The following is a 24,436-nucleotide window of genomic DNA, read 5'->3' on the forward strand; positions in this document are numbered from 1 at the left end:
CAATCCCATGGGAACCCCCAACAATGATATACTAATCTAGTTTATGAATTTATGAGAACAATTTGATGGGTCCTCTGTATTTATATTTGTCTTTCCTTTATTTTTTAAATGTCTCAGCCCATTTATCTTTTTAAACTACTAGATTATAAATTAGTTGACAGTGTTAAAAATCCTGAGTACAGCCGAAACCAGTTTGGCTCAGTGGATAGAGCGTCAGCCTGTGGACTGAAGGGTCCCAGGTTCGATTCCGGTCAAGGGCATGTACCTTGGTTGCGGGCACGTCCCCAGTAGGGGGTGTGCAGGTCAAGGGCATGTACCTTGGTTGCGGCACGTCCCCAGGAGGGGGTGTGCAGGAGGCAGCTGATCGATGTTTCTAACTCTCTATCCCTCTCCCTTCCTCTCTGTGAAAAATCAATAAAATACATATTAAAAAAAAAAAAATCCTGAGTACAGAAATTTCTAGAGCAGATTTTCTTAGCTCAAGATCCTCCTTTGTGGATAATCATAAAATCTCATAGTATTTTGAAAATAGGTGTTTTTTTTCTTTTCCAAACATAAAGATGTAATACTAAACAAAACCATATTATGGCCCCACCATTTGCTGGCTATTTTATTTATTTGTATTTATTAATATTTTTGTACACCCCAGTGACCAGATATTACATAATAATATGTGATCATCCCAATAAATCTCATACCCATCCAGCACCACACCTAGTTATCAGAATATTATTGACTATATACATATTCCCTATGCTGTTCTTTACATCCCCGTGATTACTCTGTAACAACCAATATGTACTTCTTAATCCCTTCACCTTTTTTGCCCAGTCCCCCTATACCCCTCCCATCTGGCAACCAACAAAAAGTTCTGTATCTATGCGTCTGTTCTGCTTGTTCATTTTGTTTGTAAATTCAATTGCTGATAGATATGTATTTATTGACATTTTATTGTTCATATTTTTAGTCTTTTCGTCTTCTTCTTCTTAAATAACACTCTTAACATTTCATATAATACTGGTTTGTCCCCCCACCACTGCCACCCTACGAAGAGGTATTGTTCCAAGGTGAGATGGCTGGTGCCAAGAGCACGTACATCGTCAACCTTGCCCTACACCTGCTAACAACCAGGTTGCTGGAGATCCCAAAGGAAGGCCTGGAGAGCCTTCGCCAGGTTCTGGTCTACATCTCTGGTGACAGAACAGTCACACAAACACCCTCTGCACAAATGTGAGTTGTTTAATGTTGTTGTTTTTTTTATTAAATGATACATCGAAAGTATAAAAGTTGCCTAGGTACAAACAAGTTACAGAATAATGCATATAAATAGACAATGAACTACATGTGACAATTCCATTTAGCTTCTATTTTGATAAATTTACATCAGTATCTAAAATGCTAAACTCCAGCATTTTTTCTTAATCTAGTGCTGCATGATGATTGCAATTCCTGAGGTAAACTTAGTGTCTCTGCTAACATCTTTGTATGTAAACCAAATCCTCTGAGAAAAATTCAGATATTTATAGTCCCACATACATTAGAATTCACAATTATAATCAGATACTACAGATTTCACTTAAAATATGGAAATGAGCCAGGCTGGTGTGTCTCAGTGGATTGAGCGTTGACCTATGAACCAGGAAGTCACACTTCCGATCAGGGCACATGCCCAGGTTGGAGGCTCAATCCCCAGTAGGGTGTGCGGAAGACAGCTGATAGATGTTTCTCTCTCATCGATGTTTCTATCTTTCTCTCCCTCTTCCTTCCCCTCTAACTAAAAATCAATGAAAACATATTTTTAAAAAATTGAAATGAACTCTTATAATATTTCTACATTTATATGTGACTTTAGGCCACCAATAGGGATTCTTAAAATCCTTTGACTTGTAAAGTATGGTTTAATGGGGTTCTTTTAATAATTTTCTGTATTCAGATAAAAATTCCTGGTAAGAACTGAACATTGACTAATACCAAATATATTATCAAGTTTCAATAATTTCCAAAGGCCAATTTTGCCAATTAAGCCCTTATCACTTTCCCTGTGGAAGATGTTTAAGCTAAATACTGTCAGTATACAGCGCCGATGCAGTTGTGCTCTGAATATAACAATGACTTTGCCAGTCAGGTGCTGTCTACTGTAACAGATTTCAATGAAATCAATCTCAAGACTCCACGTTATAAAAATATCTTAATAAATATCAAAGCAGCATTTTAGAGATAGCACTAGGATAGCTCTTACTGTTTTTCTATCCAAAGAATAAAAATTGACATTTAATAAGACTTTCAGAGCCCAAATAATTAGGGGTTGGCCCTTTCATAGCTCATCTTAAAATTGCACAACTGAAGGCCACATGGAGGTTAGACAATGCCATCTTTTAAAAGGTACTTTCTGGTTTTCTCCTAAAGCCTGTCTCTTCATGCTGATTCCACATTCTTCATGTAATCAAATAAACTCTTTGTTTTACTTACAGCAAAATTAAAAGAATTAGTTCCCCCTCTAGATTTTAATTAAATCTTCCAGTAGAAGCCAAAATGATCTAAGGAAAGAAAAAGTACATTGTTACCTAGTTTAAAAGTTCAATTTTAGATAGCAATTCAGATATTTTAATCTAATTATAAATGGCTATCTGAAAAATAGCTAATCAAAAAAAGTCAAACTTTATAAAAATTGAAGTTTTTTTCTTAACTTTAGTGCTCTTTTCTTAAATTTTCTATAAACCCACATAATTCTAGCCTGAAGGAAGTGTAATTAATGTACCATGCTAAAGAGCAGATGATATGGCTATAGAGACCTGTATTTTTTTTTTTAGAAGAATGTATAGGGTACTAACATTCATTTTCCCTTTCCTTTCTCACATCTAAGAACCTTTAAAATATTACCTAAAAACAATACATTTTCTTTCAAGTCAAATCCAATAGCCTTGATGACAGAGTTAGCTTTTATTCACAAATGCAGTAAAGCATGAAAGACTAAGTGTTTTGCAGAAATTCAAATTTCTACAAAGTACAAATATTAGTGATGCATTTTGGCAATGAGAAAATAAATAAGTGATTTAATACATACAATTTTAAGATAAAAGATGCCCAAATGGAAATGTCATCTCTTCACATTTTGAGAAATATGAAGATCTTCAATATTAGTATTTTTGCCTTTCTCTTTTCTTAGGTGGTCATCTGAAATTAACAGAAATGAGTATCAATGCTTATCTCAAGTTAAAATAAGCTGTAGGCAGACATAGCTACATATATTTCAGTAAGTTATATATTTAAAGTTTCGTTCTTAGGACAGCTTAGGACAATGAAAAAAAACAAAATACAACTTTTTAAACACTATTGAAAAAAATCAGAAATGTTTTGTACTAAAAACTCTAATTATTCAAAAAAGCTTCTTAACTTTTTTTTAAAGTGAATAGAGTACCCCCTGGAGTAAACCCATTGGTAAGTAGCTACAAACTTCTCTTATATGTAAGGAACAGAATTCACAAGAAAGGCCAGGGTGTTTAGCATTTTGAGGATCGTTAAAGCTCTTCAATCAAAAAGAAAAACCTTTCTTCAAATAGAAATGTCTCCCAGCAGCACTCTCTTGTGACAAGAAGAAAACTAGCACAAGTTACATTTTCCTACGCATATCAGAAAACTATCCGAGAATTTGTAGAAAAAGTTCTTCAGCCAAAACCAAAACAATAAAGTTCCATGAGAGTTCAGAGGAGCCCAGAGCCTCTGTGACCACCCACTGTGCTCCCGCCATAGTGAAGAAGAGGCCCTAGTCACTGCTCAGTTTCTTTTGTAATGGGGGGGGGAGGGGCGGGAGGCGGGGGGGGGGGGGGGGGGGGGAGAAGAGGAGAGGACAGAAGCATTCTAGATTAAAAGAACCTAAAAAACTTAATACCTGCCCTAACCGGTTTGGCTCAGTGGATAGAGCGTCGGCCTGCGGACTGAAGGGTCCCAGGTTCAATTCCAGTCAAGGGCATGTACCTTGGTTGCGGGCACATCCTCAGTAGGGGGTGTGCAGGAGGCGGCTGATCCATGTTTCTCTCTCATTATGTTTCTAACTCTCTATCCCTCTCCCTTCCTCTCTGTAAAAAATCAATAAAATATATTTTTAAAAAAACAAAACTTAATACCCAATCATCCTAGCCAGTTTGGCTCAGTGGATAGAGCGTCAGCCTTCGGACTGAAAGGTCCTGGGTTTAATTCCGGTCAAGAGCACATGCCAGGTTGCAGGAGGCAGCCAATCAATGATTCTCTACCATCACTGATGTTTCTATCTCTCTCTTCCTCCCCTTCCTCTCAGAAATCAATAAAAATATATTTTAAAAGATAAATAAATAAATAACACACTTAATACCCAATGTAGACAAAAACACAATGCACAAATGAAATCCCTAGGAAAATGTGACACCCTGCCCCCATTCATCAAACACTTTTTCCAAAAGAAAAAATATAGTACCCCCTGGTACTATTTAAAAAAATATTCTGAAATATTCTGATGAGAAAAATACAAATTTAGACAAGTTACTAGAAACAGGCAATTTTAGCACCAAAAACACATATTAGTTATTCTAATTCTAAAGACAATTTGATTGTACACACAGTCATTAATTAGTCCACAGCTGATCACTCTCAGAAATAATGTAAATACTACTACAGATCTGAATCATAGATAAAAAACAATCTTCAATTTTAGGCAACTTTTATTGGACAAAACAAAATTAATAATATCTTTAGGACATACGCATTTTTGGTTTTCTATAAAAGCATTATTAAAAAACGAAATATGTTTTTCACGTACTTCTCCATTGACATGTATAAAGTTGAGCTGACAATGACTTTACAGATTATAAAGGATCTGGTCTTTTATGTATAGCAACAACTACTACTTTGCCTCCAATATGACAAGTATTAATATCAGCAGCACTAATGATTGGTTACTATTTCAAAGGTAAGTGTCTATATACATCCTCTTCATTTTTTTCAGCACTTTGAAAGCTTTGATAAAAGAAGTGCATGCTTTGGACTTATTTTCAAATAAAAGAGAATTTAAGTTTACTGTTTTACATTTCAACTGGATGAACTTGTGTAGAGATAAAGTATTGTAATCTGAAGAATAAGTATTTAAAAAAAAATAATAAGTATTTTAACATCTTCATAATCTTGTCCATGTTGTAAAATAAAACATGTATCCTTTAAACAGTAAGCTAGAGCTGAGAAAAGAAATGGAATGCTTAAACATGTTATTGGAACATAATGCAGTATTGTGGGTGTTTCTTGATTTTTTTTTAATTTAAGAGAGGGAGAGGGGTGGAGGGAGAGAGAGCGAGAGAGAGGTCATTACATAAAGAGGCCAAGAAAATTTTTTATGATCAAGAAAAATAATTAGCAAAATCACTATTCTATTGGTTCAGCAGTCATTTTCATTTCTGAGTCTTCCACAGAGTTTTCCACAGAATAAGCACCAAAGCTTCACTGACTAGAACTTGCCTCTCTGAAGTCTCTGGCACTTTATACAGAAAGGACCCCTCCCCAGCCCACCCTAACCACTGTGTATAGCCTACCAGTAGTTAATCTATGACCTTCATCTCAGGAGAACTTAGGTAAGAAATACTCTACTACTTATAACTTTCTTATTAGTCATTAGCCATATTAAAGAGAATGATTATAAAAAGCTTACAAATCACAAAAGTTATTTCTCAAGAGGCTATTTTTCCTCATTGGACTGAAAATATGAATGTCATAGGTTTGCTGTGTTAACAAGTGTTAATGTGTACAATATCCACTGGTAACAATGAAACTGAGAAACCAGTATCGGTACTTATTCTTGGTGAGCATAAACTGTTAAAGCCTTTTTGGAGGAAAATTAGACAAGATTAGACTATTTTTTATTGCACACATGCTTTGAACCAGCAATTCTACTTCTAGGCATCCAGATGAGAAATACCTGTGTGAAGAAAGAAGTAATGCTACACTGCAATACTGTAAAAGTAAAAAATAAAAAACAGTAAAAGTACATCAGTAAAGAGTGATTAGCCACACTATAGAATACTACAAAAAGTTAAAAATGAGGGGGAAGTAGATCTACATATATTGACAAAAAATGCAAATTATAGAATAATATGTATAGTAACGCCGAAACCGGTTTGGCTCACTGGATAGAGCGTCGGTCTGCGGACTGAAGGGTCCCGGGTTCGATTCCGGTCAAGGGCATGTACCTTGGTTGCGGGCACATCCCCAGTGGGGGGTGTGCATGAGGCAGCTGATCGATGTTTCTCTCTCATCGATGTTTCTAGCTCTCTATCCCTCTCCCTTCCTCTCTGTAAAAAATCAATAAAATATATTTAAAAAAAAAATATGTATAGTAACAGTGCATATAGGGGTTGGCAAAAGTAGGTTTACATGTTCATACAGAAAAAGGCATGTAGATTATGATTATTGCATAGCTTTCTTAACTCAAAAGAATGTTATGATGGTACAATGCACTTAGGAATAATCTTGTAGATGCTTAAATTGCCAGCCTTCATCATTTACACATTCTTGTAGTTTACTTGTTATACTCAAACACACTTTGGCACAGAGTTCTTACCTACTTTTGCCCACTCCTGTATTTTAAAGCTTAATTGTTTTTTAAATACTAATGTGGTAATGCAGGGTTCAAATTTCAAAAGGAAGATAAAAGGGTTACAAATGTGAATTTCTTTAGTCCTGTCTCTAACCACATATATCTCCTCCCAGACACAAGATTTCAATTCCTTGCCTATTCCTGCAGATTTTCTATCCAGTGCCTGTTTTTCTTTGATGCTGGTATTTGGAAGGTGTGTAAAATTCTCATATTAACTGTTAGTAACATTGTTTTTATATGCAATCAAAGGAGAGAGGTTTGGAACAGAGAGAACTTGCCACTGGAATCCCAGAGCAGTCAAGGAAACTACAGAGCACAAAGGGCTTTTTAAAATAATGCCTTTCCCCTTTAACCTTTATGTTATAATTAAGTGTTTAATACCCTATTCTGAAATAGAGTTGCAATTTCCTGCTTCTGTTTATCATCTTACTCAAAGTTTTATATACTTTTATCTTTTTGTTTCATGTAGAAGAAAGAACTCCTTTCATTTCTTGTCATGCAGGTCTTGTGGTGATAAATTCCCTCAGCTTTTGTCTGTCTGGAAAAGCCTTTATTTCTCCCTCATATCTAAAGGATAACAAAAATATGTTAGCGTTTCATAAATTTGCGTGTCATCTTTGCACAGGAGCCATGCTACTCCTCTCTGTATTGTTCCAATTTTAGTGCATATCAGTACTTGAATACACAGAAATGAGTCCTGAAGGATACCCACCAAGTTGCTAATGGAGTTAACTTCTATAGAAGGGAGGATAATTGGGGAGTTAGGGAGAAGCAGGAGGGAAGAGATTAAAGGGCATGTTACATTATATTATTTGAATGTTTAGAGATTTACTCATGTGCTTGTGTTTTGTTTTGTTTTGTTTTTAAGTACCTGCTAAAAAGCAGTTCCTTATCCAATCCCTGAAAAGGGAACTAGGAAAACCCCATATTCTTTAAATGATAAAGTGTTTACAGGAATGGCAATCAGAGGTGCTGATGCTGCTAAAAATGATCAGCTACAGGCATAAATGAGTCATTCACCTCTTAGTCTTAGTTTTCTCTAATGTAAATAAGTAGCTGGGAATGATTTCTTTTCCAATGTTCTATAAGCTCAGAAATCTAAGATATATAGAAAAATAAGTCCTAGTGAAGTCAGAAATAGCCTCAAAAAGGCCACCAGCTTTCACATCTTAAGCTAATATTTAACTCTAGGGGCCCGGTACACAGATTCGTGCACGGGTGGGGTTCCTCAGCCTGGCCTGTGCCCTCACAATCCGGGATCCCTCAGGGGATTTGGACTGCCGGTATGAGGGATGTAATAGTGCGCAAAGTGGCAGGCGGCTGGGGAGGAACCCGAGCCCTGGCCGGGCGCTGCACTGCTCCAGCTCATCCTGGCCCTGCTGTGCTTGCCGCTGTGGTCAGTAGCACTGCGGGAAGGCGGAAAAGGCTGTAGCCGTGAGCCCAGCATCTGGTGCCCATTGGTCAGCTGAGTGGTGCTCCTGCTGTGGGAGTGCACTCACCACCAGGGGGCAGCTCCTGCGTTGCGCATCTGCCCCCTGGTGGTCAGTGCATGTCATAGTGACCAGTCAAATGGTCAATCAGTTGACCAGTTGCTTAGGGTTTTATATATATACTAGAGGCCTGGTGCACGAAATTTGTACACTCGGAGGTGAGGGGGTCCCTCAGCCCGGACTGCACCCTCTCGCAGTCCAGGAGCCATCAGTTGGACATCCTTAGCACTGTCACGGTGGCGGGAGAGGCTCCTACTACCGCTGCTGCGCCAGCCAGCCATGAGCCTGGCTTCTGGCTGAGCAGCGCTCCCCCTGTGGGAGCACACTCACCACCAGGGGACAGCTCCTGCATTGAGCATCTGCCCCCTGGTGGTCAGTGTGTGTCATAGCAACCGGTCGTTCTGCTGTTCAGTCAATTTGCATATTAGCCTTTTATTATATAGGATAATGTCCTATTATGGGCAAGGCCTCTAATTCAATTTCTTTAGGTAGTTAAAGGGAGGGACAGAATTTTCACTTGAGCCTGAAGCTAAAATTGCCCTTAGCTCAAAAATCTGCATACCACTGAGACACATCTTGGTGAGGCTCATTCTGAACCCCCACACTGTTCTATTATGTGTATAAGTATTGGGAACCAACTTATCTCTTTAGTGAAAGGAATCTTTTGTTATGTTACAATGACTAACTTTATCTCATGAGTTGTGTTTTGGCTTCAAGCCTGTATCCACTATTCATGCAGCAACTTCAGCTCTCTGTTCAATATTTACCTGGCATATCTTTTCTTTTATTTTCTCTAAATCTTTCTAGATTTTTATGTGTTAAGATAGGAATAGCCCATGGGCACAGACAATAGTCTGGCAAAGGCCTGGAAGGGGCAGGTGCACGGTGGAGGAGATCAATGGGAAAAACTAAAAACTAAAACAAAGGGACATCTGTAATACTTCAAAAATAAAGATACATTTTAAGTAAAGGAAAATATCTTAGTTGAAAAGAGTTTTATGTGAAATAATATAAGTAATTGCTCTACACTGTACTTTATATTCTCAACACCTCTCAAAAGAGATATTAATTGACCCTATGTTCACTTAATATTAATTGACCCTATGTTCATTAACTGCAGGACTGACTTCCACCATGCTGACCCAGCACTGACTGCCATGGAGGCTGTGATCAGACCCTGCTTTTCTCTCCCAGCCTCTGCCTGGGCCTGATTGCAGTGCCCTCAGCAGTCAGTGCTGGGTCGCTGAGGCACCCACAGCATGGCAGTCAGTGCTGGGTCACCAGAACTGACTTTCACCACGCCAACCCAGCACTGACTTCCCCGGGGGCTGCGATCAGACCCTGCTTTTCTCTCCAGGCCTGATCGCAGCCCCCTTGGCAGTCATTGCTGGGTCACTAAAGTGACTGCAGCACTGACTGCAGGACTGACTTCTGGTGTTTGGTTGAGCCTTCGGTCGTTTTGAACATTACGGGCCCTGGCTCTTTTTATATAGATAGATAGATAGATAGATAGATAGATAGATAGATATAGATAGATATAGATATAGATATATATAGATATAGATAATCAATATTGCTCATAGAAGTTTAGGAGAACAACAAAAGGCAATTCACATCTAAAATGTTTACTAAAAGTTTATTTCAACATTCAATATTTATATTTGTCTTGATAATCAGCTGTCTGAAACCCACCTGACCTTTGTTTTTTAACTTATTTTTTAATGTTTGTATTGGTTTTAGAGAGAAGAAAGTAGGGGAAGAGATAGATAGAAACATTAATGATGAGAGAGTATTACTGATCGGCTGCTTCTTGCATGCCCCCTACTAGGAACTGAACCCAAAACCCAGGCATGTGCCCTGACCAGGAATAAAACTGTGACCTCCTTATTCATGGGTCGACACTCAACCACTAAGCAGCACTGGCCAGGCCCACCTGAGCTTTTTAAAAATAGAGATCAGCCCTAGCCGGTCTGGCTCAGTGGATAGAGCGTCGGCCTGCGGACTGAAAGGTCCCGGGTTCGATTCCGGTCAAGGGCACATGCCAGGGTTGTGGGCTCAATCCCCAGTAGGGTGTGTGCAGGAGGCAGTCAATCAATGATTCTCTCTCATCATTGATGTTTCTCTCTCTCTCTCCCTCTTCCTTCCTCTCTGAAATCAATAAAAATATATTTAAAAAAATAATAGAGATCAACTCTCTCTCATAGTAGGACAGTGAGCTCTAAACCATTTAGTTCAGATTATCAAATTGAGGTCCTACTGCTGATTTAATAAAAAACAAGCTCATTTAAAGAGTTCATTCTGAAAGAAATATGGACTATTCTCCTAAGATTTTATTTGTAGATACCTGCCACTGTACCACAAAAAGTATCCTGAAAATGCAAAGGACATATAAATCTGTGACTTCTCTATCTGTATTCAACATTTTTGCCTCTTTTTAGTTTAGGGGGAAAACACGTGATGATTCTATATAAAGCTATTTATTCAGTATGCTAAGAACTAAGCTGCTCCAGAAAGTACAAATTTATATGAAATTCAGGTTTTTCAATACTTCTATAGAGAAATTATACTTAAAAACTTTGTCCAGTCATTCACCCGCCTTCCCCCAAGATTCTCTTTCCAAAAAGCTTTTTGGTTTTTGTTGGTTTTTTTTTTTGGAGGATAAACAACATGGGTTAAAACTATATTAGATATAAGTGGAATTAAACTATGACTCAAAGCTTGGGGAAATCTATTCCAAAGATAAAAATATATAAGAAGGAAATATCCTTGCTAACAGCTAAATGATAAATCTCAGAAAGCTCATACCCATTTGTTCTCTTCCACTAGGTTGTCTACCAGGATTTGGGTTTAGAGGCTGAAGTGAAGATCCTTTCAGAAATGTATGTTGGATGCCATCCTTAGTTCCATGCAAGAAGTGACCTAAAATCCCATATAAAAGAGGTCTATAGCAGGAAGAAAACCAAAATCAATTAAATTTGCACGAATAGGAAAAGCTTAAAACATCTATGCTTTAAAAGGTAGCCTCTGACACTAAAATAGCCAAGTAATTCACTAGGCTTATAAAATAAGGTTGCATGGTTATTATACAAATTGTAAACTGTTTATGCTTTTTAAATTTAAAAGTGCTATTTTACTCTAAACATGATTTTAAAACCCAGGGAGAAAATGTTAACACCTTAAATCACATCTAAACTGAAATACAATTTTAATCAATACACAGGAGGAATTCAGCTTTTAAACTCCAAAATCCAGTATAAAATTTTTCAGTACCTAATACTCACCAATACACAATAGGTATTCAATAAACCCTTATTACATTAATAATCCTTGCCTAGAGAAGGTCTTATGTCCCAAGAGACATACTGCCTTTGCCATTTGATCTCAGCAAGATTTTTTAAAAATTGATTTCAGAGAAGAAGGAAGAGGGAGAGAGAGATAGGAACATCAATGATGAGAGAGAATTATCGATTGGCTGCCTCCTGCACAACCCCTACTGGGGATTGAGCTCAAAATCCAGGGATGTGCCTGACTGGGAATCAAACCGTGACCTCCTGGTTCATAGGCTGACGCTCAACCCTACGCATCGAGATTCTTAATGTCCCAGTCTCATAAATGTTTCCTTCTCTGTAAGTTAGGGTAAGTGTAAACCCTACCTCATAGGGTTATTGTGGACCAAATGAGTTAATAAATGTCAAGTGTTTAGAACTGTGCCTGGCACATATTAAATGATATATAAATGTCAGCTATATGGGAGTTGAGTAAGAATATTTAAAAAGCTACTTTAGTTTACAAAACATTTCTGCCTCTTTTCAGTTTACCCTCACCTTGTGATGTCATAATCATCATCCCTAACTTATGAGAAAACCACAGCTCAAAATGAATTTGCTAGAAATCCCTCAGCTAGTAAGTAAACAAACTTTATACCTGAACCCCAAGTCCCATACTCTTTTCAATATGCTGCCTGGGATTTATATTCCTGCTCTTACACAAACAGAAGCTGCCCTGCTGACAATAGAGGTACAACAAATGTTTTCCTTCATTTCTAATCTCATAATTGAAAACAAAATTGAATGGATTGAGTTTTTTGAGATATCTATTTACTTATTAGTAGGTGTGATGGTTTAAATTATGACATTCCTTTCCCTTCAAAAGGTGGTGCCTAACTGCCCTCCCCTTGAATGTGGGCTAAACTCAGTTGTAATGAATCAAGTTTGTTTAAGTAACAGCACTCTGCAACTTTAGAGATTAGGTTATTATAGCGTTATGGCTTCATTGTGTGAGTCATCAGCATGGAGATATCATTAAAGACTCAAGAATACTTAGAAAGCCCTAGATGGTTTGGCTCAGTGGATAGAGCATCAGCCTGTGGACTGAAAGGTCCCAGGTTCAATACTGGTCAAGGGCACGTGCCTGGGTTGCAGGCTCAATCCCCAGTAGGGGGCATGCAGGAGGCAGCCAGTCAATGATCATCTCTCATCACTGATGTTTCCATCTCTCTCCCCCTCTCCCTTCCTACCTGAAATCAATAAAAATATATTTTTTAAAAAAAGAATACTTAGAAAAGTGGGCAGCGGGACAAGAAGAAAAGGACAAAACTTGGGGAGTGCCCACAATTTAAAGGAACCCCAAAGGAACCAATAAAGACACTGATAACACCATTAGGGAGGCAGGAAAAATCAAGACAGTAAAGGATCACAAAAGACAAAACATTTTTATGACAAAAAATGTTTTAAGGAAGAGTGAAATCATTATTACAAAATGCTGCAGAAACTCAAGGAGCAACTTGGTACAAACTACAGGATAAAAGTGGCATATGATCCTGGAACCATTTCATACAAAGATTTGTGGGAAAGTTCATTTTAATTGGTATGTCATTTAAAATATTTTTATGGTAAAATAATTCCACCATGAAGTAAGATGAAAAAATTCAACCAATTTTTTGAAAGAGAAAACATACTATAAGACTTAAGAGCAATTCCTTGCTAGGAAAAGACTGCTTTGAGCTATGTTCCCAGGTGCCTATAGTAGTATGCTTTTTTTTTTTGCCATTCAGGGATCCTCTGGAAAATGTTTAATTACCACTGAAGTAGGAAAAGAACTAAGAAACTACTAGAAAGTGGTTGTTCTTCTTTTTAAGAGCATAGTTTTTTGTAAATGGTGTGGGGAAAATTTAAGATGCAGGGAAGACCACAGAGTGGATACTAAAATAAAAGCAGAGGGTTGATTTTTCACTAAGTTAAGTGGTAAAATGGAGATTGAACAGTAGCTTGGGATTGGACATGGACAGTTTTTTTTTGGAGAGGGGAAATCTGAGTACGTAACTAAACTGAAATGAAGGAAGCTATGGGGAGGACGAGTTAAATCTGAGGAAGAAAATGATTGACAGAGCAAAAGCATCAGAAGAAAAAAAGGATGGATCAAGAAGCCAAGAGGAGTGCCCCTTAGAAAAGGGTAGGGCTATTCAGTTCTCTGAAACCAGGGGGATTTTAGCTCCAGAGAGCAGAGACCTCATCTGACCCATTTATTGCTACATATCTTGGATTTGGTGCAGTGCTAGATAAACACTAGACCCAAATAAATACCTGCTGGATTAAAATGAAATAAAACCACCACTATGAGATTGTGACTCCAATACAACAATATCTGAAAGTTTATTTTAAAAGTAAGTTCTTACATTGTATTATCCTTTGATTCTTCAAAAACATTTAGTTCTCGGATGAGAAATTGCCGGTCCAGTGGAACTACAGGTTGACCAGATTCTAGGGGGGGAAAAATTATGAAAACACTGAGTCTTTATCAATCTAAAAAGCAAACATGATTTTGATACATACTTACCAGATATACACATTTTTCAGATTTTGGAAAATAATAATGGCAGATCCAACTTATGCTTTTATGACTTTCAAATTATTTTGTTAAATATATAGCTTAATATGGGTGATTTAATCTAAACTCGTTTTTTAATCTAATTTTTGGTTAGGGAAATACTGTTTCTGCAATACTAGGCTTCAGCAGTCTGTTTTTGTGAATTCAACACATGACAGTACCAATATCCATTTGGTGGCAATAATTCTAAGAATAAAATTAACCCAAATATTAAATGCTGGCAAGGATATAGGCAACTGAAAACCTCATACTTTATTAGTAAGAGAGCAAAAATGGTACAGGCACTATCAAAATAGTTGAGCAGTGTCTTATCCAGGTAAACATATACTTACAACACACAACCCAGCAATCCCACTCTTAGCTCTTTACCCAAGAAAGACTAAAACCTATGTTCACACAAAAACCTTTTGTGAATGTTTATGACAGCTAGATTCATAATTGCCAAATGTCTATCAACTGACACAATGGAATGCTATTCAGGGAAAGAAAAAAGTCGACAGTATTATGCTATGAAAGGAAGCCAACTCCAAAGTCTACATCTATATGGTTCTATTTATAGGACATTCTGGAAAAGGCAAATGATAGGCAGAGATAACACGAGGTCAGTGGTTGCTAGGAGTAAGGGGTAAAGAAGTTGACTACAAGGGGCACAGAAAATTTGGGGGTGATGGAAATGTTCTATATTGTGACTGTGGTGGTACTTACACAACTGTATGCACTTGACAAAATCCACAGAACTTTATACTGAAAAAAGTAAAATATATTGTATGTTGCATATATCTCAATTTTTTTTAAAAAGCCAAGGCATTTAATATGAAACTTGACTACTGTCACTATATTTCACTCTAGGGAAGCTCAAGTCCAATACATGTAATTAATGATATTTTCATAATGTTCTTCTTTTCTGAGTATTAATGGTATTATCCAAACATCTATAACAAAGGGAGGAAAGTGGAGATACTGATATTAAAGTTCCTTAAACCAATAAAAACTATCAGTTTTTATTCAGTTAAGACGTGCTTAATATTAAATAAAAGATCTGTAATGGGTCCTAACCGGTTTGGCTCAGTGGATAGAGCGTCGGCCTGTGGATTCAAGGGTCCCAGATTCGATTCCGCTCAAGGGCATGTACCTTGGTTGCGGGCACATCCCCAGTAGGGGGTGTGCAGGAGGCAGCTGATTGATGTTTCTCTCTCATCGATATTTCTAACTCTCTATTTCTGTCCCTTCCTCTGTAAAAAATCAATAAAATATATTAAAAAAAAAATCTGTAATGGAAAGTTCTGGCATCACAAAGAATTCATACTATCTTCCAAAAATCTACTTTATGAGTTCTTTTCTTTGAGGAGGACATCTTTAAGGCATGAAATAGTTTTAAAGCATAGATTAAACCTTAAGGGAATTAGCCCTGGAAATGTGGGTCAGCTGGTTGGAGCATCCCTCTTGTACACCAAAAGGTTGTGGTTTTGATTCCGGGTCAGGTTACATACCCAAGTTTCGGATCTGATCCGCGATTGGGCCATGTTTGGGAGGCAACTGATCAATGTCCCTCCCTCCCTCTCTAAAAAAGGCAAACAAAAACACAAAAAAAAACCTTAAGGGAATTCAAGTATGTACAGGGTGGGGCAAAAGTAGGTTTATACATCCTAATCACTCAGACAATTTTATGTCCTAGTCTCTCAGATGAAGCTGTTTTGTAATGGAATTATATTTCCAGGCTAAATACTTAGAATTGGTGGAAGGGAAGAAGCAGATTTTGCCTCACATGACTAATGATACCGCTTACCTGCAATGAGAACAGACGATGTATACTTATATTTGTTGAATTCCAAATACTCCCGAATTAATTCATTAATAAGAAGGTTTTCATGAGACAATGTTGGTCGGGGTTCACTTTCATCATCTAGGGCTTTGAAAACTTCGGCTCTAATTCTCGCTTTTAAATGCCCTAAGACTCCTCTTTTTTCCAAGGTGTCCTTTAAAACTGTTAAATATAAAACATTAATGCTTCAATTATAGAGTAAATTTTGTCATTCTGAGGCTTACTTTAAAGAAAATGGTTTAAAAGGTAAATGGCCTAACAACAGCTTTCAATCTAAACACTGTGATGAACTGAACAATGATCACATTAGCTATCACAAGCCATGTTTGCAATAAAAAATAAAGTCCCCAAGTTGCAATGATGTACTATCTTAATGTATTTAAACAAATTCAAGTTTATTCTTCCAACATTGTCACATTTCTGGTTGAGGAAAAAAGGGGGAATAGGCCCTATCCGGTTTGGCTCAGTGGATAGAGCGTCAGCCTGCAGACTGAGGGGTCCCAGGTTCGATTCCGGTCAAGAGCATGTACCTGGTTGCGGGCACATCCCCAGTGGGGAGTGTGCAGGAGGCAGCTGAATCGATGTTTCTAACTCTCTATCCCTCTCCTTTCCTCTCTGTAAAAAGTCAATAAAATATATATTTAAAAAAAAAAGGGGGGGGGGGAATAGAACTATAGTCAGCACACTGGGACCTGAACTTAACCTCTAGTGTTCATATATTTTCTAGAGCAGTGGTTGGCAAACTCATTAGTCAACAGAGCCAAATATCAACAGTACAACGATTGAAATTTCTTTTAAGAGCCAAATTTTTTAAACTTAAACTTCTTCTAACGCCACTTCTTCAAAATAGACTCGCCCAGACCGTGCATGGTATTTTGTGGAAGAGCCACACTCAAGGGGCCAAAGAGCCGCATGTGGCTTGCGAGCCGCAGTTTGCCGACCACTCCTAAATCAAAGTAAGAGCTCAGTAAGTGCTACCTAGGAGCATTATAATACAGTGCTGTATACTACTGGGTGTAATAAATATAGTTTAATACTGTACTGTGCCCTGTCAAAGGCACCATATAAGTAAAAAATAATGAAAATTCATAAAGAGAGCCCAGGAACCCAAGTATTTTTTAAGCTTTGATAAGTAACAATAAAAACCTTGCCTGAGCCTTGCCAGTTTGGCTCAGTGGATAGAGCGTTGGCCTGTGGACTAAAGGGTCCCAGGTTCGATTCCAGCCAAGGGCACATGCCCTGGTTGCCGGCTGGATCCCCAGTAGGGGATGTGCAAGAGGCAGCCAATCAATGATTCTCTCTCATCATTGATATTTCTCTCTCTCCCTCTCTGAAATCAATAAAGAAATATATTAAAACAACAACAACAACAAAAAAAAAACCTTGCCTGGCCAGCATGGCTCAGTGGTTGAGTGTTGGCCTATGAACCAGGCACTGTTCGATTCCTGGGTTCAACTTCTGGCCAGCCCGTTTTGTGCTCGATCCCCAATGTAGGGCATGCAGGAGGCAGCCAATCAATGATTCCCTCTCATCATTGATGTTTCTATCTTTCTCTCCCTCTCCCTTCCTCTCTGAAATCAATAAAAATATATATTTTTTAAAACCTGGTCATATAATTAAAGAGATACAATCTAGATTAGACTTTAACCTTTCTTACCCTTATTATTTTTTTTTTAAATATATTTTATTGACTTTTTACAGAGAGGAAGGGAGAGGAATAGAGAGCTAGAAACATCAATGAGAGAGAAACATCCATCAGCTGCCTCCTGCACGCGCCCCACTGGGGATGTGCCCGCAACCAAGGTACATGCCCTTGACCGGAATCGAACCCGGGACCCTTGAGTCCGCAGGCTGACGCTCTATCCATTGAGCCAAACCGGTTTTGGCTCTTACCCTTATTTTAAAACCATCCTCTCAAACTTTTGTGCAGGCATGTTAAGTACATACAGTTATCACCAAATCAGACTTGTAATAGGCCCATAAAAGGAACGTACAAACTTAACATATTCTTGGGATCATAACCTACTAACCCCTGTTCTCTAATTCCATCTTTGGAAGTTTCACAGAGATATTTTTCCCACTGGCAAGGATCTCGTCCCAATTACTCTGTAAGCACACATCACAGTCTCCAACTCAGCAGAGAAATGAATGAAGCTGGAGTTAAGAAACCTAGCATATCTCATCACCACCTCGGGAGCTGATCACCTACTTGGGCCTCAGTTGCCTCTCCAACAAGAGTTCTGCCTCTTAGAGAGAGAACCAAGTGAGGTGGAAAAATGTGAAAATGCTTTTTTTTTAAAAAAAAAAAAAAAAAGGTAATCGCTCATATAACGTGATTGGCACACACATTTTCATTGAGTTTCTCTTGGACACAAAGCATACTCAGAACTGGGGCATGCAGAAAAAAAAAACATCTGTGCAGGGCGCCCCCAATTCCCAACTCAATTACAAAGTTCTTCTAGGGTCCCCTATCATTTTCCCCTTCCCTCTGGTAGCGTGCTTAAAACACTGTGCCATAACAACTTCAGAAACAGGTTCATAACCTGGTGTGTATCCCTAAGCATCTACCTCCTCTGAAGTTGTGTGCAATATTGTGTGTGACGTGTTTCCTAGGGAGCGGGCTCATCGATTTCCGGGAAGGCTGTTCTTGCGGTAAAGGCATGCCCAGTGCCACAAATATACATTCATACCAGCGGTGACTGATTCATCTCCAAGAGATGCAACCCCTCCCGGCCAAATCTCTAAGAATCACTGACCTAGGCACGTCCCCTGAAAACGGGAACTGGTTTCGTTAGCGGGGCAGGGCAGTGTCAGGCCGTGATTAAGACCGGAGCTCTGGTGCAGCATTATCTAGTTCTCACACTCTGCCTCCTTCTGGCTACATCACTCAGGGCTGAGCTCCCTCTCAGCACCCCAACTTCCTCATCTATGAAGTGGGCATAGGGCTGTCAATGGAATCAAGTATATAACACAGGGGCTGGGCCCTGCCTGGCATATAAGGCTTCATCACTGGTAATTGTAATTATTAATACTACCCGTCTGGACATCTGCGTCAGAACTAACGGTGTACAAATGTTATCAGTTTAAGGACTCTCGCCTTTGTGGAACTTTTCCGAAAAAGACAGCAGAATGGCCAGACCAGGCCCGATGGAAAATCGGGCCCCATCTCCCAGGTTGTAAAGATGCAGAAATGGCCTAGGGTTGTGCCTACCACCTAGAATGGTTGTGGAGACTGTAAATGTCATCCTCGCGTGAACGGCCCACGCCAAGGCGAGTCCAGAAAAAGGCGCCAGAGGCCCAAGGCGCAGGACTGCAGACCTCCCAGGTACCTGCAGATTCTGCGACTCTTGCTCCAGCTCGAAGCGTATTTAAAAACTGCCCCGTGCAACCCTTTCCCTCCAGGGTCCTAGCATAGCGGCCACCACAGCAGCCGGCTGCGCAGGCCCTGGCGCCGCAGAGAGACCGCCCGGAAAGGCTGACTCCTCTCCGCGCGCCCTCCTTTCGACCCATCCTTTTCACGGGCTGCGGACCAGCTGCATTCCACCTGGCAAGCCCCCCACTCGCACTCACCAGCCTTCAGCTCGGTGACAGTCGCCATTTTTAACGGCCGCCAGGGGCGCGTCCCGGCGCTGCGCACGCGCAGCCCCGCCCCGCCGCGGCATGGTCTGTAGCCAATAAACGCGCCGCTCTCGCCGAGCCTGGCCCCGCCCCTCTCAGTTGACGCGATTGGGTGGGCGGTGACTGTCCAGAGACCCCAACAATCAGCGAGCGCTGTAGACTGCCGGGTGGCGGAGGGAGGAAGGAGGAGGAGAGAGAGGGAACGGGGACAGCTGCAGGTCGGAGCCCTTACCTGTGGGTGTTGTGGTACCTTAGTGCTAACGTTAGCCCCGTCAGCCTTTCCTCATCTGCCCATTGCTCGTCTCTGCAGCCTCAAGTTCTAATTGTTAATAGTTACCATGTATTAAGCCTGAGTTTTTAAAGCTTAAGCATGCATTAGAAGCATCTGAAAGACCTGTTAAAACAGGTTACCCTGGAGTAAATTCTGATTCAGTAAATCCGGGCTAAGGTCCAATAATTGCATTTCTAACACGTTCCAGGCGGATGCTGCTGCTCTGGGGATCACACCTTGAGAACCACTGCATTAAGTGCTTACTATGAGCCTGTCACTGTGCTAAATGCTTTACACACATTAGTTCATTGATCATAAGAAGACCGAATACTGGGAAATATGCATATCTTGCTGGTGGTATAGTCACTTTAGAAACCAGTTTGGCAACTGCTTATTAAGTCAAATGTGCATTTACCATACAACCCAGTAATCCCACTCCTAGGTGTTTACCCCTGAGAAGTAAAAACATATGTCCACACAAAAGGCAGTATGCAATTATAGCAGATTTATTCATAATTTCCCAACTGGAAATGACCCATTGTCTTCCAACTGATGAATGGTTATAAACTAGCTATCCTATATAATAAAAGGCTAATATGCAAATAGACCGAGCAGCGGAACAACTGAATAACCGAACAACCAGTCGCTATGACATGCACTGACCACCAAGGAGAGCATTCGGAACATGGCAGGTGTCAGCAGCAGGTGGCAGAGCACAGAACATGGAGGGCGTCGACCACAGTGGGATGGTGGAGCAGGTGAGTGGGGCGCCAGACCAAGGCGGGGTGCTGGTCACTGTTATCGGGGTGAGCCTCTGGTGGTTACTGAAAATTCTTTGCTCCTGCTCACCGCGGTCCTACCCGGCACTTGCATCTGCTGCCGGCGCCAGCCCCACTCACGCCCGCTGCTGGAGCTGGAGCTGCTGCTCACATCTGCTGCTGGTGCAGGCCCCAATTGCTCCATGCCATCATTGGGTGCAAATGGGGCCAGCACTGTCAGTGTGTGGGAGCAGCAGCGGCGGGAGCCGGTGCAGACAGGGGACCCAGGCTGAGGTGGGAGGGGCCAGGAAGGGACACAGAGGATGGGCCAAGACCCATCCCTGTGCCCACTGCAACCTTGCAGCCCACAGTTCCTTTCAAGGTGCACGAATTAATGCACTGGGTCCCTAGTGGTATATAAGTACAATGGTATATAATATCAATCAGTAATAAAAAGGAAGCAACCATGGATACATGCAACAATACGGATGAATCTCAAATGCATTGTGTTGGTGAAAGAAACAAGACTCAAAGGCTACATCCTATATGATTCAATTTATATGACATTTTGGAAAAGGGACAAAAAGTATAGAGACAAAAAGCAGACCAGTGGTTGCCAGGCTGAAGATGAGTGAAGGGAGCTAACTACAAAGGTTCATTAGAGAGATTTTTGGAGTGATGGCACTGTTCTACATATTAGCTGTGACTACACGATTGTATATGTTTACCACAATTCATAGAGCTGTACACTTAGAAGGGTGAACTTTCCTGCATGTATACTTGAATTTTCACTCCTTCAGGTCTGAGTTTATACCTCATTTCTTCCTAAACCTTCCCTGGCTTGACTGGTTTCCTCTTCTTAGATCTATTTTGGGGAGGTGAGGGGCTGAGAAAACGGAGAGGTATAGATATAGGAGAAATGTACCTATCCTCCCCACATCCACACCCAGGCCCAAGGCCTTCTTCTTGAGGGCAGACCATTTCAATACCTGGTCCATGTTGGAGTATAAAGGTCCAGCCTTCATACCGCAATTTGAGACAATTCTTTGGGATCCCCTGAACTTCAGAACTTCCCGAGGGGGTAGGTTGAGGCATTTGTTGAAGTTGCTTAGCCACCCAACTTCCTCATCCCCTCCCCCAAATTGCCCTCCCTAGGTGTGGTTCCCAAGAGCCCTCCCTAATAAATTTCCTGTGCCTTGATCTTAATCATTTGGTCCCCTAACTGTTTTACTTCCCAAGGTTCTGGAGGGTGACTCATCAGCCAGCAATTTGGAGCAAAGAGTGTTCTCAGCTGCACCTGGAGAGCAGCAGCAGGCAGGTTAAGCATCCAGTGCTCCTCAGAACTCCATAGAGTTGCCCGACCCTGCACCATCGCCATGGCAGCTGCCTATGTACACTGGACTGTGACTCGTCAGTTCATGTCTGGTGCCCACGCCGGACTGCTTTGCCGGACAGAATCCTTGCTTACCTTGCTCATCTCTGGTATGACAAATATTTCCAGGATGACTGAATGAAACACGTCCTGAAAGGTAGCTCAATTCACAGTTGAAACTGACATCCAAAGAACTAACTGGCCCAAAGCAATTAGACTATGAGTGGTGGAGCTGGCCCTTCTCCTCCAATGTAGTGATGAAAAGTGGAACCCATGGAGATTAGAGGTCCCAACTTCTGCACGTAGGGCTAGGCTCCACAAATACAGAATAAAACACAAACTAGTCCCGGCCTAACCGGTTTGGCTCAGTGGATAGAGCATTGACCTGCAGACTGAATGGTCCCAGGTTCGATTCTGGTCAAGGGCATGTACCTTGGTTGCGGGCACATCACCCAGTAGGGGGTGTGCAGGAAGCAGCTGATCCATGTTTCTCTCTCATTGATGTTTCTAACTCTCTATCCCTCTCCCTTCCTCTCTGTAAAAATCAATAAAATATATTAAAAACAAAAAAACACAAACTAGTCCCAATGGAAACTGAAGAGTGTACAGGGAAGGGATGCTAACCAGAACAGCAGGTTGACATCACCTAATGGCCGTCAGCCGAGGGAAGACAAAGGGCTCTCTGTAGGTGAGCTGACCCATGAAGCATGCCATTCTGCCCTGCAAATTCCAAAGCCAGAGCTCCTGGGATGCGTGTTCACAGCCTTGAGCACTAGTGCAGACGTGGCTGTTGGAACTCCAGAGGCAGTAAAGCGGTCCTTCTCCTGGGGCCACACTGCCAGGAGTATCTGAGGGCCACCCCCTTCCCTGAGGCCCAGGCTTCCTTCTGTAAGACAGTAGCCCCCAATGACCTCTATGGCTATTGGTCACTAGACTGTGGGCCTTGCAAGTTCTGATGTCCAGATAGCATGTGACCTGGGATTTGGAGGCCCTGCATTTCAATCCCATCTCTGGATGTGTTACTCAGATTCATGGCTGCCTGGATCTCAAGCTCCCAATGGTTCAAAGCAGTGGTGGAAACAGGTCACCTGTCCACTGCTTCCTGCTGGAATATTGTAGGATTCTAAGCTTGTTTTTTGCTCTTAGGTGGTGCTCTTCCCACTATCATCACTTGTGGCTTCCAGATGACAGATGTGTGTTGCTTGTGCCTGATGTGGGATGCCTGGTGTGGAGGCTCTGCTCCCAGGGCTAGGCTGGGCCTTTGGGACTGGGCTCGACTCTTTGGGGTTAGCTCAGCTTTTGAGGGCTGGGCTCGGCTCTTCGGGGCAAGGCTTGGCTCTTTGAGTAGAACCTAGCTCTCTACTCCTGTAAGTAATCAAATGAGGTAAATCTTTCCTTAACAGAGCACAAAGCTCTGCTGATATATGCTCCACCCTTTGGGACCGGGCTTGGCCCTTGGGGTCCAGGTTAAGCTCTCCAGTTCTAGGCTCTGTGCTTCGGAACTGGGCTCAGCCATTTGGGACTAGGCTATTTGTTTTCTAAATGTCATGTCTTTTTGTTCCTCAATCCCTCCATTACAGCCTCTTTTGGGTTAGATAGATATTTTTTAGTGTATCATTTTGATTCCCTTCTCATCTATTTTACTTTATATTTTTCAGTTATTTTCTTAGTAGTTGCCTTGGGAATTACAATTAACATCTTTTTTTTTTTAAATATATTTTATTGATATTTCACAGAGAGGAAGGGAGAGGGATAGAGAGCTAGAAACATCGATGAGAGAGAAACATCGATCAGCTGCCTCCTGCACGCCCCCCACTGGGGATGTGCCCGCAACCAAGGTACATGCCCTTGACGGGAATCGAACCTGGGGTCGTTCAGTCCGCAGGCCGACGCTCTATCCACTGAGCCAAACCGGTTTTGGCTACAATTAACATCTTAATTCATAACAGTCCAGTTAGAATTAGTACCAACTTAGCTTCAATATTATACAAAAATTTTATTCCTACCCAAGCCTAAGTTTCCTCACCAGGACAGTGAGAATCAGATCAGAGGAGGAGGAATGTCCAAAGTGGAGTGCTTGGTGATGAATCAATGGCTATTGATTATTGTCAATATTACGATTGGTGACAGTAGTGTTTTACACACTCCTTCGCCACAAATGGGCAAATTATCAACCTACCATTGCCTCTGTTTCCTCAGCTCTCTAGCTGGGATATTTACATGCCTTCTTACAGGATTGATGTGAAGATTAGACGGAGTAGGAAGGATTTTGAATGCTGTGGGCACATAGAATGTTGGTTTTTACTATCATTTATTCTTTCCTTCATCACTACGCTGCAAACAAAGGAACTGCTTGGAACTACTTGAATATGCTCCATTGCTAGCAGCCTCCATGTGTTTTTCTTTGCCGTGCCCTCTGCCTAGGATACCATCCCCCGGTTCCCTGTGTCAAAACCCCAGGTGTGTTTTCTCCAGTGTCTTTGGTGCCCGTGAAGCCTTTCCTCATCACCCCTTTGAGACGTAATGGATCTCTCTTGGGGTATTTACTTTCCACTTTGTATAGAAATTTGTCTCTCTCTTCTCCCTTGAAGGAAGGAGTTCCT

The 24,436-nt window shown here is 40.8% G+C and overlaps 1 protein-coding gene across 3 annotated transcripts; it reads right to left on the minus strand.

Annotated features, from left to right (window-relative positions):
- Window positions 1-1,222: 1,222 nt before the first annotated feature.
- Window positions 1,223-19,470, minus strand: CEP20 (centrosomal protein 20). 3 transcript variants are annotated; one of them, XM_080679513.1, is made up of 6 exons: window positions 19,385-19,470; window positions 15,779-15,976; window positions 13,781-13,865; window positions 10,912-11,048; window positions 3,065-3,174; window positions 1,223-2,537 (listed from the first exon to the last, which is right to left on the minus strand). In XM_080679513.1, the coding sequence occupies exons 1-5, from the start codon at window positions 19,410-19,412 to the stop codon at window positions 3,098-3,100; spliced, it is 525 nt and encodes a 174-aa protein (XP_080535639.1). In that variant the 5' UTR covers window positions 19,413-19,470; the 3' UTR covers window positions 1,223-2,537; window positions 3,065-3,097. The 3 variants fall into 3 exon arrangements, with proteins under 3 accessions (XP_080535639.1, XP_080535638.1, XP_080535640.1); XM_080679512.1 differs by having other exon boundaries at window positions 1,223-3,174; XM_080679514.1 differs by lacking the exon at window positions 1,223-2,537 and having other exon boundaries at window positions 3,077-3,174; window positions 10,912-11,025; window positions 19,385-19,445.
- Window positions 19,471-24,436: the final 4,966 nt, after the last annotated feature.

Source organism: Plecotus auritus (assembly GCF_963455305.1).
Source record: "Plecotus auritus genome assembly, chromosome: 7".
Taxonomy (NCBI): Eukaryota; Metazoa; Chordata; class Mammalia; order Chiroptera; family Vespertilionidae; genus Plecotus; species Plecotus auritus.

Coding starts and splice junctions, on each gene's coding strand:
- CEP20 (XM_080679513.1), bottom strand. CDS start 19,412: ATGGCGACTGTCACCGAGCTGAAGGCTG. Junction 15,977..19,384: donor TGTCACCGAGCTGAAGGCTG/GTGAGTGCGAGT, acceptor TATATTTAACAG/TTTTAAAGGACACCTTGGAA. Junction 11,049..13,780: donor GAATCAAAGGATAATACAAT/GTAAGAACTTAC, acceptor TTCCTGCTATAG/ACCTCTTTTATATGGGATTT.